This window comes from Oreochromis niloticus, linkage group LG3, assembly GCF_001858045.2.
Source record: "Oreochromis niloticus isolate F11D_XX linkage group LG3, O_niloticus_UMD_NMBU, whole genome shotgun sequence".
NCBI lineage: Eukaryota > Metazoa > Chordata > Actinopteri > Cichliformes > Cichlidae > Oreochromis > Oreochromis niloticus.
The window spans coordinates 42,440,952-42,455,846 of NC_031967.2; the positions used below are offsets into that span (position 1 = coordinate 42,440,952).

Sequence of the window (14,895 nt, forward strand, 5' to 3'; positions counted from 1 at the left end):
CAGTAGAGCAAATGAATCATCACAATGCTTCGAAACATGAGTCGACCAGTTGGATGGAAAGCTTCAGTTCACCACCAGGCTTCATCTCACCATCACTAATAATAACCACTGCAGCCAAAAAGAGTGCCTGACGAGCCCAGCTGTAAGTAAGCTATTAAGACTCGACTGTACGCTGTGTTCGTGTTTTCCTCCGAAACAATAAGTTCCGTTGGAGCAGCCTTTCAACGCCTCTCTCTGTCTCTCGCTAGCAAAGTTGACCCAGAACACAAAGTAAAGCTAGTTTTCAGCTACGAGCCCGACACGGAACCCGACGTATTAGCCAGAGGTCCCTTTAGTACGGTTCGGAGCCGCTGACCGGTTTTATATACGCGCGGAATAGTTTTCTATAGGAGATCGCTGCAAAAAGTGCAGCCTTACCTAATGTCCACCTACTGTTACTCATTTATATTAAGATTTTAACATCTAGTTGGTATTGGTATGGCGAGTAGCCTTCAGTAATAGTAATAAATCATGCAGCAATATTACATTCATGTAGTTGTAAAGTAGTCAGAATACATTACTTCTATAATCTTTGGTGGAATACATTTTAAAATTAACCTTCCCAACATTGTCAACAGGTTAGCACCTCATACCACAGTACACCACAAGCAGTCTCATGAGCGCTGGGAAGGACAAGCCCAGAGCCCAAAACAGACAGTGCAGGAGATGACAAGGTTAGTAATTGTATGGTGAAAATTATACTTTCAGTTATCTTAATTGGCAAAAGAAACGTAAATACAAAATCTGCTTCTCACATATAGGGCATTTCCAAGATTTTTTTTTCAAAACTTCTTCAATTTGTTTCATTACAGCTGTCCTGTGCCAGATGTTCTGTTGACCCACAGTGAGAGGCATCATTTCAGAAACACCAGGAAGACTGAAACTCATCGCCGGGATCAAGCAGGGCTCGTGATCTTCACCAGCAGCTCCCTCACAAGAAGGATAAACCCAGCATTTCATGAACACTGATGGAGACCTTTGCTTTGTGTAATGTTAGAAGTACTCTGATAATCCTCAGAGGGTCTGGACTTTTACATAATATAATATCTTTAAGTCCTGTAGAAAGTTATATGTTGTGCTCTCTGGTTACTCTGGTATGAATGACTCTGAATTACTTTACGATAAATAACACACTACTGACAAAAAACAGTGAAAGAATTCCAGATCACAAGTTTTTAGTTCAAATACAAGTAACAACCTTTGACTTTAATCAGGTTTTATTTAATTGTGTCAGAGAAAACATCAGTGCTCAGCTACACTGAATATACTGTAGCTGAGTATATTCAGTGTTTAAAACAGAAGTTGTGCAGGTCTGAGATCAGCAGTTTTCTGAAACACCTAACTGAGGTCCTGTTAATGCTGATGTATTGTGACACAGTTACAGGGGTGATTAATCCTTTTGACTTTTTGTCTTTAAATTTATCAATAAAACAGCTGCAGCTTTCACTGACAGCACATGTGGTACTTTAACCCTTGTACTGTTTTCTTCAGTTAATTTTGGAGTTACTACAAAGACTGAAGATATAGGATGGTCTGTCTGCTGTCACTGGGTGGTGCTGAGGTCTGAATCTGAGGACGGCTCCTGTAATCACAAACAGAACAGAATCATCACAAACTGAAATATTTTCAGTTTCCAGATGACACTCGGGATCTGAAGTTGTTCAGTCCTACAGTTCTGCCAACAGCTGACATATGAGCTGTTTATTTTTTATTTGTTTTAAAGGCCTTATACACTAACACATTTTCTAATATCGTATTTACCTTTGAGTTGTTGATGCTTTATAAATGGACATCTGCAAAGATGAGATGATGGAGCAGGTTTCAGTCGAGGTTCAGTCTGCTGCTGCATCCTGGTCACAACATACGGAGGTGTTATCAGCAGTGGTATTGAACAAGAAATATCAATGCTTCAAATTATTTGTCCTAAAGGATGCAAGCTGTACAGAGTACTGCACATGTGACTTTGTGAACATAACTCATTAAAAATAATTCGGACAGTTTTTTAACCTGAATATTTGTAACAAACTCAGTAAAAAAAATGCTAAAAAAATAATCAGAGGAAAAATGTAACATTTTAACTTAAGGTGACAAGCGGAAGTAGTTGGTTTCAGTACATAAATATCGGGCTTTGCTATTTAATCCGTAGCTATTGACTAATGAGGGGTTACTGAAGTGCCAGGTTTTTAAAAGTTAGCGTTAATGTCCTTCCACATGTGGAAAGCGACAGAAAAACATGCTGCTGTTAGCCTGTTGCTCTTACAGTATAATACTCATAATAAAAGTACAGTAACCGTGGTTAGTTAGTTACTGAGCAGCCCGGTGCGTTTCTCTTGATTTCTTTAGTCAGGGTAAATTCATTCACCTGCACGGGTTAGCTAAACGAACTTTACAAAACAAGTTTCCCCTACAGACGATTTCAATACAAGATTTTTCAGTACATTTATTTCAGTTACAATATTTTTTTCGGTTTCAATATTTTTTTCGGTTTCGTTTCAAGGTGGCATCGTTCTGATCCCATACGACTCCAGGTACACGACGCCCAGCTGAAAAGACTTCACGCAAGTCGAGTTGCCTGAGATTCACAGAATTTACAGAAAATGTTAAATTTTTGTGATTATATAGCGTTGTCGGGAGAATAAATGTCTTATATCGGGATATAAGATTTTGGTCACATTGCACAGCCCTAACAAAGACAAGATCTGATGGAAGAGAACCAAAGTAATTCTTTAGTCACAAGGAGAGGCTCCACCTACTGTTGCGTCTCATAGCTCTCGTAATTCAAACAGAAAGAATCGCTCACTTTCCACAGGAAGAACCCACTGGACCATCACACAGGTAACCCAGCTTCCTAAAGAGGAAGGCTGGGGCAGTAGTTATGAGACATAGTCAGCAGGGCTGTGCAGAGGTGTTTGAAGGGGCGGGTATTCAGAGTCACAAAGGGGCTCACAGAACCAGGACGAATAACAACAAAACCCACATTCATCAAAAAATCTAATATGCATTCACATCAGACTATATCAGTGTCATCAGATGGGGACAATGCAAAGCAAACATACCCTATGTGTTACCTGATGGGTACAATGTTGTTGAGGGGTTTCTGCTGCTGCTGATAGTGCTGGAGGGCAGGGCTGTGTTGATCTGAGACTGTAGACATTAAAAAGTCCACAGGAGAGATGGTAGCTGATTAAAAAAAGTGTTACGAGATAATAATAAAATGCAAAGATTGGTGACAGTGCTTAGAACCATAAGGCAACAATTCACAGGCAGAGCCTGTGAATCACTCTTCCTCCTTCCATCTCCTCATCTTATCTATCACACTTGCTGTCCATCTGAGAACAAGGCACAATTTGCTGTTGCGTTAAACTATTATTTAATTATCCACACTTAACAACTCTTACACCTAATCCATAATGAAGCAATGATAGAAAATGCTATAGAACCATCCTTACGAGGCATGTCTGGACTGTGTTAGGTGAGTAATAATTAAAAAAAAATCTATACACATAAAACACACACACACACACACTATAATAATAAAGTAATAAGAATATAAAAAATATATAATAAATATAAAGTAATGCATGTTTGACTATTCACTCTGTGCAGATAGAAGGTTTACTAAATGTTTAAACTGTAGAGATAATTTTGCTGCTGTAAAATCAGCATTTTGTTATATTTGAAATATAAATCTAATATAATACTGCTTCTTTAAAATACAATGTGTGTTTTTAATATCATAACGATAATAATCCATAATTATTTGGATATGCATATTAGATAGTTGTTAGTGAAATATAAGCCCTTCAGACAGGCAGGAAAAGCCCTGTAACTTACTTTAAAACTAAATATGGTGGACAGAGCTACAGACCCATGACAGCCTTACCCAGTGAGCCAGCAGCTATGACCAGCACTACTTGTGCAGTTAATAAAAGGACAGGTAATGTTTGTCGCGCTGTTACACACACAGCACACTCATTTGTTTATTAAATCGTCTTTCGCCACAACACAACTTACCAAGGTGTACATAATAACCTAATACTCCTGTGTGCTGTAGACTACAGTGTTCACTGTACACCTAGTTACTAGTTTAGTTGCATCAGTCTGCGTCTACCAGTTAATTTGCGTGTTTCTCCTACAGCTCCCCAGGCAAGAAAATGCGCGTGTTCTTTGCGAGCTCGTTCCCGGCTCGTAACCAGCGCGCACTGCCGTCAAGGACGAGCATTGGTTAATGGTAGTGATGTGACTGATGCAAACCGGATCATTTTATTTATCAAAGCTGTTATTAATAGTTAAATATTATTGCTGAGGGGCACAGACAGGACTCCACACGCACACACACATATTAAAAAATAATAAAATAAATAAATAAATAAATAAATAATTGCCTCAAGACAAGGGGTCTTTGGGCGCTGACCAGGAAAGGGGCAGGTCAAGTGCTCAAGCCGCTTCCACCTCCTCTCTGCACGTCCCTGGTTAGTTAGAGAATTTTTAGTGTAATACATTACAGTCAATAAAGTTTTTTTTTTTTTTTAAAGGTTCGTCTTTCACGTGGTACGGCCGGCTCCCGGGACTTCGACGTCATCACATATGTCATCAACAAACGCCTCAATATCGCTTCACAAAAAGAGACTGCAACGCTAGTGTGGACCTGATAGCAAAACCAATCGATGCTTGTATCGATCCGCTCAGCCTGAGTTGAAGCAGCAATGAGTTCAGCTCAGTATCTGAGAGAGTTCATCAAGGAGAGACTAACTGCTGTTTGTGAAGAAATCTTCTCAGAGGTTCAAAAAACCATCGTCCAGTATGAGGAGGAGACCAACCGTCAGCACAGACTGCTGGATATTGTTACGAAATCAGTTTTACCCCAGTTCTTTCATTCGCGAAACAATTACACACACTCTCAAGCCTACAGCTAAGCCAAACTAAAACACAGACCAATCCTTCCTTATTACTGTGATCTAAACAAATTTAACACATTACATTCTAATAATTATTTTCTTGTACTCACAAATCCCTCTTTTGATCTGCCTCATGGCAGATCAACAATATTCTAAATCTATCACTAAAAATGTGTTGATCTAAGCTCTCCCCATTTCCCAAAAGTGTCATCATGTCGTCTACGTTTGATTTGCTCCACCGTGACCTGTGATGGAGTAATTTGATATCGATCTTTCTATCTTCCGAGTCGGGTGATTATCTGCTTCTCTTCTTTCTTCGACTTCCGGGGTGGACTACCCTTCAGTCATTGCATGGATCAGGGATTTATTCTGTCCCTGGGCTGGGATCCATGTAGGGGATCTCAACAGAGTCCCCCTTTTTTGCCAAGAGCCTTTCTGACCTCCTAGGCTCTTCTGCCACCGCACACTGGTTCCCGTGGTGCCAGGTCTCGCTGTTCCCTTTAGCTGGACTGGGTGTGAGATCCTCTCCACCACCTCGAATTCTTTGGTCCAGCTTGGGCCCGACCTCTTCCTCTTGAGCCCTTTCCAGCAGACCCAATTCGCCTCTGGCACTGCATGCTCCTGGTGTCTGTACCGCTTACAGAACCATAACTCCCTCGTTCCACCTGTAACTGAAAAATGAATCTCCCCAGAAAACCCTCTTTTGACACATGGTCCTCGCCGTGCATCACCCCCACACAATTAGAGATGCACAAGAAAGTTGCACATGTTGCTCTCAAAAATTCCCAGGGCTTCTCCCTTGAACTAACCCTACTTACAGCCTGTAACCATTTCATAAGAAAGCATTAGCCAGTGGTTAAATGTTTAGCCTGTCTAACTCCCAGCTCCACCCGGAGCCTGTATCCTGGAAGACAAAGTCTTTAAGTTAAAACAACTACACACTTACCACCGACTAAGAGATCATAAGATTAAATAAGGTATTCAGCATAAAAGACAAGTATTGTGTGCAGGTTTTCTCCAGTCATTAAATCACTATTATTATCATAATTTGTCCCAAATCATGAATCATCCCAATTTATTCCACAATTTAATCAGTGACTTTCCTTAAGCAATGTCACTCCACTCATTTTATCACTATGAGCTCAGTAGTGGCCAGCTAATGAGCCCCATATTAAACTATCCTATAAACACTGCATCTCTTATTTGTTTTCTCATGTCACTTGTCTGTTTTCTGCTGAATCCTCTACATGCACTCTTAGAAAAACAAACATTAACAACACAGATGGACAATCCTGGTGGTCAGGCGCAGGTCGACAGGTTCCAGAGGTGCTATGAAAGGTCATAAAGTTAAGCCTGCTGTAAAAGGAATGACACTGATTTTGACACAGGATGTGTTTCACACTATTTTCACTTCTCCCCTGTAATAGTCAACATTTTCCCAAGAACACAGTGTAATAGCATAATCAACATATAGCCTGTAAACACAGTTCCCTTCACTCATAAACCCAGTAATCCTGTAGTAGAAAGAACATTAACCATTAGCGTGTTCTGCTGTAACTCACATAATCAAACACATGATTAACTCTCTGCTGTCGAAAAGAAATGTAAATGTTAACGCTGCGCACAAGCCCATGACTAACACACCTCTAATAGATTGACAAACACAGAAAGTGGCATTTAAAAGGTTAAATCGTGACACAACCTAGGATGCTGCTGTCATCTTCCTGCTCCTGTAAAAAGGAACACACATAAATTCATCCACCCTTTTGTCCTGTCTAGGTGGAGGTTAACCTTGAGTAGTGGTCAAGTCTTGTCAGCTTTTACCAGTCAGTCAGTTTTTTCTCTTTCACTCATTCATTCATTCTTTCTTTGCTGATAGTGGAAATTATCATCGCATTTTCATTTCCACCCACAGCAAAATGACGTCATTTCAAAAAAGAAAAGAAGAACTTTTAGATTAGATTATCTCGCTGAATCCTTTTTGGGCAGGGACTCTCATTTTCTAATTGTCCCAAATCAGCGGCTTTCTCCAGAGCCCATTGTAATTTTTGGAGAAACTCACTTGCAACGGTTTTCTCGACGTGTCGTATAACGCTTTTAATTCCCGTCGTGCAGATCTGCTTAAAGAAAAGAAATTCACAAACAGAAATCAGTGCACTGTTCAAAAACCAAAAATAAAATGAAAAATAACAAATAAAACTGTCAAACAAAACTCCCAGTGTACTGTCCAAAAACAAAATAAAAATAAAAATAACAGATCAAAAAATATTATTTTTCTAATCGGTGGAAACACACCAAATCTAAAACTTGGTGCCATGTTACAACCTTCCCCATACATCAGAACCAAAAAACAAAACAAAAAACAAAAAATCTGCTAGTTTTATTCATTTAACTCTGGATTCTGGTATCATTCAATCATATTCCCCAAAATAATACTAATTCAGTTGTCTATGTATCACTTCTCAACCCACTCAATAAACCAGACAGGATGATGGTAACAGTATTTCCTACTTGAAATTGTGTTTGATCCTAATGAGCTTCATTGCGTGTGTGTGTGTGTTAGTCAGGTTAATACATTTTCTATTTCTGTGTGTTCTTTATGTACCTTCCCCCTTTTTTCTGAAACAAAACTCCATTCACTCCAAATTTTGTTTCAGAAACATCTAAATGAAAATCTCTGTCATAGTCAGGAACAGCTAAACCCCAAATGCTTGCAGGTTACCATTGGCAACCACGCTGTGTGTTATTAACCCCTTCTACAAATACCCTCTTTTGATGTGTAACACTTTATGTATGATTTTGTATTCTCTGTAGTGCATATCACGTGCATGTGTGGTGTTGTCTTTCCATTTTCTCTAACAGTACTCTTGCATACCTCAGTGCTTGTCTTCCTCCCCCTTTTGTGGTGGTCTGGACACTTTGTCAATCCTCCACTTCCAGGCAGTCGTTTGTCTCCCCGGATTCCTTAACCCAATTTGATTCCCCACACTAAAACAGCATTCATCTGTCCTCACCTGCTCCTTTCTCTCCATTCTTCTCTCCCACTTTGCAGTCCAATCACAGTCAGTTCTCTTCAGCTTTGTCCCGTGTATGCTCCCACTGTCTCTTTCATTGCCATCTTGCTCCAAACACGGCAAGTGTCAAACTCCAACAATCTCCTCAAAGGTCCTTCACACACAGTGAAGTTGCAGCTTGCTGGAAACGCATCTCCATTCATCCAATCAAGATGATGGATCTTCTCTTTCTGATGCCGTTTGCCCATAGTGCTGCTGGACCTCTCTGCTCAGGTCTCTGGTATTGTCTCTTGGACTGCTGTCCACTGTTGATGTTCATGCTTGTGCTTCTGGTAGTACACTCTGTGTCTTCAGGGAGAGATTAGCTTCCTTGGAGCTTGCATTTTCAGGATGAGGGCGGGAAGCTGCAAAACAGTTCAGCCAAAAATTCTGGCTGGGTGTTTCTATTTTTTGTTTCTAATGATCTTAACCTATAATTTTCTTCCGACTGCTGCCCATGGAGAATTGACCCAGGTCCGTTCCCCACCTGTAATCGACAGACTGAGACACTTTCATTATTCACTGTGAGCGCACATGTTTTCATCACTCCTAAAGCAACACATCTCCGCTTATTTTGTTTTGTACTCTACTGACTTTAAACCCCAAAATAAAATTTTATTTGTTCGTAACCGCAAACACAAAAAAATCTTCTTGATGTTATTATTAATTATTTTCACCCACAATACTCCAAATTATGTTTTCTTTTGTGTCCAGCAGGGGAAGAAGGTGACCTGTAGTGTCACTGCTTTCCCCAGTTGGAGACAATTTCCCACTCACACTTCCACACTTTTTATTTTTCTTTGTTTTCATTATTTTCTTTCTCTTTTTTCTCTTTTCTTTTACCCCATTGTTTCACACCCACACATTAACCTGTTAACTCACTCCTCCAACCTCATTTTCCTTTCACCCCAACAGCTCTCATACAGTCAGCAATCAAATTCTCCATTCATCCTTGAGTACTTGGTCACCTTTAAATGTCACTGTTAATTTTATCGATTTATTTATCATTACCTTAACGCTAATCCACTGTTTAGTTTTTTTTTCTTTAATTATTTTAGTTCACTTTCTCCTATTTGATCACTTTGATTTCTTAACTATTATTATTTCACAGAAAATCAACAAATCTACTTTTTCTCCCTCTTTTGTCATCAAGGAATTCACACACACACACAGGCTGGTCACTCGCCCCCACCTTTCTTTCTCTCTCACTCACACACATATATTTTACTCCTCCTTTGTTCCACCTGTGAACCCGCCCCTCGAGGCTGGCTCACACACACCTCATGCTTCTCGCAGTCCCATTCAAACTTTCTGCGAGACACTTCTCTGCTGATACAGGACAACGCCCTGATCAGCACAAAGAGCGGGTGCTGTCCGCTCTTGTACGCCTCAACCTAACTAGGACAAGTAGGCCCACGATCTTCAGATCGCGCCACATTTGCCTCACGAATTATTCAAACTGCGCCACGGACTGGATACCGCAGTTTCTCTTCCCCATAAAAAATAAAACCAAATTAAACCCCCCAATTGACTTCACAGTTTGCAACAATTCGCGACATGGCCTCCTACCGCGATTTCTGCACACCACAAACACACATTTTTAGACCCAAATTATTTTGTTACTGTAATTGACACCCGTACTTCAGACGAGACACAGACTCTAACTGCGCTTTCAAACACACTACACAGTCCTCCTTCTGCATCAGGCACTGGTTCAACTCAGCTCGGAATCTAACCGGCGAAAGCAACCGATCCTGGTTTTATGCATACTTCAGACTGTGACAGGGACCTCTCCCCGACTTAGTTATTTAAGGAGTCACCAATCCCCAGGTCACCACCCTGGATCCCCTGCCCTCACAGGTCCTAGCCCCGCGTCCGAGACTAGGTGGGGTAACCAAACCCGTGACACACACGGCCCTCACCGGTGACGAGGCCTTTCAGCCCCGCTTTCTAACTAATAGTAACACGTTTCCTGCTTTAACGCACGGAGGACGGATCACAACACCGCCACTTTGTTCCTAATACTAAGGCGGATCACACACCGCCTCGGATGAAACACCGATTCTATTAATTACTAACTAAGACGGATCACACACCGTTTCTTTAACATACTGAGTGAATTTACACTGAGATACGCTCAACTTAGCGAACAGATAATTTAGGCTTTAAACAATATGCACGGTTCGAAAATAAACAGGTCGTCCTTACCTTTTAATCATGAGCTAGCTCTCTGTTCGCCTCGTTTCACGATCTCAGCTCTGCCAATTCATCCTCTCTGGGCCTCGAGCGAATCCCGGGGTTTCGGCACCAAAACTGTTACGAAATCAGTTTTACCCCAGTTCTTTCATTCGCGAGGGATCCAGAAAGCGGCACCGGAACTCAGTAGTCATCTTTACAAAATCTTTATTCATCTTTATTCATCTTCATTTAAGCATGCACTTCTAGAAGGGAAGACGAGGCCGGTGTCCCTCTGAAACAATCTTCACCCCTTTGTTAGTTCCAGGCAGCTTTATAGGAGCGACCCCATCATAAAACCCCCCACAATGTGCTGCAAACTCTGTGTCTGTGTCTATGTGCACGAGCACGTGAATGACTGTGTACGCGTACCTGTGTATATGTCTGTGCACGTGAGTGAATGTGCATGTCAGTGTGAGTGAATGTGCATGTAGGTGTGGGTGCGTCATAACAGTCAAAGCACTGTTTGTGTGTGTCTCTGTATACGTGACTTCCTGGGGGTCATAAAAGTAATCTCCTCACCCAGGTTAAACCAAATTCCTCTACACAACATAGAAAACAGAGTTAACATATTACAAACACTGAGACCCCCACTCTGCATCCACTGGGCCATTGGCCTCTTGTTGTCTTACATTTACAGATAAGGTGGAGAGTCTCCTGCAAGCCTACTTCTAAGTTATGGCAATTATGAGTTTTTATTAAAGGTACAAGCATCAGCATCAGCAACCCCCAACTGTAGCTTCCTGTCTCCTTTTATGACAGCAGACCCTCAGTGTCAATAAATTCCTTTCCCTCTAAACAATTACACACACTCTCAAGCCTACAGCTAAGCCAAACTAAAACACAGACCAATCCTTCCTTATTACTGTGATCTAAACAAATTTAACACATTACATTCTAATAATTATTTTCTTGTACTCACAATATCAGCCGGAAACCCGACAGAAACTCACACATCATAGGTATGGACATGTTTTTAACTCTGTGCTGTTCAAGCTCAGATTCTTCAGTGTTTGGTTGATTGGTGATAAATCTGGAAGTTTATCAGCTTCTCCAGGATTTCTCTAAGCTGATGTTAGCTGAGAGCAGGAAGCTGTTACTTTGGTGATGAATTCAGAGGAGCAAACGGTGATAGTTCAGGAAGAGCACACACACTCTTAATGAGACAGTGTGGAAACTGTCTGCTGACTAACATTGATGAAGATGAGCGTCCACAACAACTGTTTATTCCATTTATGCTCTATGAAAGCCTGAAAGTGAACACACACACAGTCACAGACTCTCCAAAGCATCAGAACAAAAGCTGTCCACATTGCAAATACTGCTGTAATTAATGTCTTTACATCTGCAGCAAAGCAAGAAAACAATCAGTGGATAAAGTTTCTCTTCACTGAAGCAAAGTATAATGTCTAAATGTGCCACATGTTAGTGATGTTAATAGGCTCAGTAATTCTTAGCGGGCTGTGCTGCCTCCGTCAATAAATGATCCTATGTGAAATAGACCAGCTCATAATCGGTCACATGACAGGCTGACCCAACAACTCCTGGCCGATCAATCCATTCAGTTCATTTTTTATTCATACAGTACTTGTCATGGCAGTAGATTTAATATCTGTGTCATACTTGAAGCACTGTTTAAAAAGTAACTCATGCAAAAATGAATTTCTTTTTTTCTTTTACAACAATCTTTATTTAAAAAAATGCAAATACAAAACATGATGATTAAAATATTTCCATTTACAACTTCTTCATCTTATTTTGACTAAACACGGCAAGTGCAGTGACACTGTATTGTTCTGTTCATCTGTGATCCTTCTATCCTTTCAGTGTATATTCTGATAATGCGTAACATGAAGTAACGCTTTCATGACTTTCAGTATGATGGTGCCTGTGTTTGGCTCTGCCACCGCCAGGTGCAGTTTTACCCACTCTACTTTTGTGTTATTCTTCTCTGCACTGCTGTTCTCACTTCGTGTCAACGATGTACTGGCTGTCTTGGTGTATGATCCCCTGGCTTTGCTATCCATCTGATCCTCTATGATGCCTCACAATGTACAGGCCAATCTCTAAATTACCATTAAGTGCTAAGTTTCTAGAAAGGGTTGTGGCTAAGCAACTTATAACAGTTCTGGATAAACAATGCATTTTTGATAGGTTTCCGTTTGGCTTTCGTAGAGTTCATTCCATGGAAACAGCTCTTCTTACGGTCTCTAGTAACATTTTGATGAGTAACGATGCAGGAAAATGCTTTGTTTTGTTGATGTTGGACCTCACGTCGGCACCACATCCTGCTTGAAAGGCTCAAATATTAGGTTGGTGTATCTGGAACTGCCTTGGAGTGGTTCTATCTACATCACCTGTGGTTTTTCTGTGCTGGTCTCTAATTTTAGGTTATCCTCTACCTCCCTTACTTATGGTGTCCCTCAAGATTTGGTTTTGGGTGCTTTATTGTTACATATATCTTCTCCCCCGCCAGCATATAATGGGCTCCTTTGAGGACATTTTCTGTCACTGTTATGGTGATGACATTCAGTTGTTTATGTGTCTAAGCAAAGTTTCCCTGGATCGTCTGCAGGTTGTGCAAAACACTGCAGCTAGGCTTTTGACCAGATCCTCTAAGTCACAGGTGTCGAACTCCAGGCCTCGAGGGCCGGTTTCCTGCATTTTTTAGATGTGTCCTTGATCCAACACATATGGTACCAGCACATATTTCTGATCTTCTACAGCCCTATGTCCCTAGCAGGTCACTGAGATTATCTGATCAGGGCCTACTTGCTATACAACACACAAGGATGAGAACTAAGGGTGATAGAGCTTTGCCACTGTGGAACTCTCTCCCTCTAAGTTTAACAACTGTGGACTCAGTAGCACTTTGTGACTCTGTCCAGAAAGGTGCTATATTAATAATTTTCTTTCTTTCTTTATTTAAAATTAAACTCACAATTTCACAATAATGTTAAACTGTAATCAAACTCGCCCAATGATTATAACAGAAAATAAAAGACAACAGGATTTGCACTAAACGTGATCTCTGTATAATCCATATTTATGGCTCTAAAAACCCAGCAATCATATGACCCCCTAAGAGCAAGCACTTTGGCAAGAGTGGAGAGAGGAGGAGAAACTTTTAACAGGAAGAAACCTCCTGTATATCTAGGCTTAGGGAGGGGCAGTCATCTGCTCCGACTGGGTGGGGTGAGGGGAGGAAGACAGGTCAAGGACATGCTGTGGAAGAGAGCCAGAAATGAATATGAATTAAATTCAGTGAGTTGTATAAAAACATAATGAGTAAAAAAGGTTAGTAAAGAGGAAACACAGCCTATTGCAGCATAACTAAGGATAAAGATCCGAATATTATTATTGTCATTGTAACATGTACAATGAAATTAAGAGCAATCTCTGCGGTGTCAAAAACAAAAAGTTATATAAAATTTAAATATAATTATAAGAATAATATAAAAATGAGGTAGAACATGGTAATTCAATATAAAAAACCTTATTCAACATAAACTCTGATGTACAGGATATCATCCGTTGCACTGTATTTGTCAGATTGTGAAGAATGTATAATGTAAATCCAATATTTCTATCATGGAACCCTGTGGAAGTCTATTATTAACCTTAATGTATAAAGAGGACTCTCAATTTACATGAACAACTTGGAGTCTATTAAACCAAACCACCACAGTGCAGTACCTTTAATACTTGCAACATGCTGTAATCAGAATCAGAATCAGAATCGTGTTTATTGGCCAAGTATATGTGCAGACAAATACAAGGAATTTGGTTCCGGTAGATGGAGGCTCTCAAGCACAGCAATGTAAAACACACACACACACACACACACACACACACACACACACACACGTGTCTATATATACATTACACATACATACACAAAGCTGTGTAAACCAACTATAAATAACTAATCTAAACTTATATACATAAAATACAGAAATGAAATGAGGTGGAATGAATACTACAGGATGTACATAAGGTGCAGTTGCAGTCTGACAGTGGGAGCAGTGTGACAGTTCAACTGTTTAGGAGGGAGATGGTGAGGGGAAAGAAACTGTTCCTGTGTCGGGTGGTCCTGGTCTGCAGGCTTCTGTACCGTCTGCCAGAGGGCAGCAGATCAAAAAGTCTGTGTCCAGGGTGTGAGGGGTCTGTGATGATTTTCCCTGCCCGTTTCCTGGTTCTTGAGAGGTACAGATCCTGGATGGAGGGCAGGGGGGCGCCGATGATCCTTTCTGCTGCCCGTACAGTCCGCTGCAGTCTGCTCCTGTCCTGTTTAGTGGCTGCACCATACCAGACTGTGATGGAGGAGCACAGGACAGACCAGGGCTCTAGAGTGCGACCAATTTGGTCGCAAATGCGACCAAATTTTTCAATGGTGCGACTAAAAAAAAAATATTTGGTCGCACCAGTGCGACCAACTGTTCGGGTAACAAAAAAAAAAAAAAAATCTCTGCAACTCTCCGTGTGGTTAGCAACAGACACATATTATGCCCCTATCATGGACTAAACCAATCAGAGATAGTCAGGGGCGGGACCTCTTTGATTGGCTGTGGTCCAGTTGAAAGTGCAGGTGGATAGAGAGAGGTGAGTAGCTTGAATAAAGCGATATCGATTCATTAAATCCTGAATTGACTTTTAAATATAACTGTGTT

The 14,895-nt window shown here is 40.8% G+C and overlaps 2 protein-coding genes and 1 long non-coding RNA gene across 6 annotated transcripts in view; 2 read left to right on the forward strand and 1 right to left on the reverse strand.

Moving 5' to 3' along the window:
• The window catches only part of LOC100695786 (zinc finger protein 239), a 630,955-nt gene that overhangs the window by 200,417 nt on the left and 415,643 nt on the right, over window positions 1-14,895 (forward strand). The window lies entirely within an intron of this gene.
• Window positions 1-14,895, forward strand: part of LOC102079609 (zinc finger and SCAN domain-containing protein 31) — a 55,733-nt gene that overhangs the window by 19,465 nt on the left and 21,373 nt on the right. The window contains exons 2-3 of one of the 4 annotated variants that reach the window (XM_005464564.4): window positions 4,575-4,878; window positions 11,149-11,187. The exons of 2 other annotated variants lie outside the window; for them this stretch is intronic. In XM_005464564.4, the coding sequence (XP_005464621.2) occupies window positions 4,746-4,878; window positions 11,149-11,187 (172 nt within the window). In that variant the 5' untranslated portion in view covers window positions 4,575-4,745. Of the gene's footprint in view, window positions 1-4,574; window positions 4,879-11,148; window positions 11,188-14,895 lie in introns of those variants that run through there. One more of the 4 variants, XM_019363411.2, reaches the window with a different exon arrangement.
• On the reverse strand, window positions 1,535-2,083 carry LOC112843330 (uncharacterized). Its single transcript, XR_003215624.1, has 2 exons — window positions 1,801-2,083; window positions 1,535-1,621 (listed from the first exon to the last, which is right to left on the reverse strand). It is a non-coding gene; the product is annotated as an uncharacterized LOC112843330 (long non-coding RNA).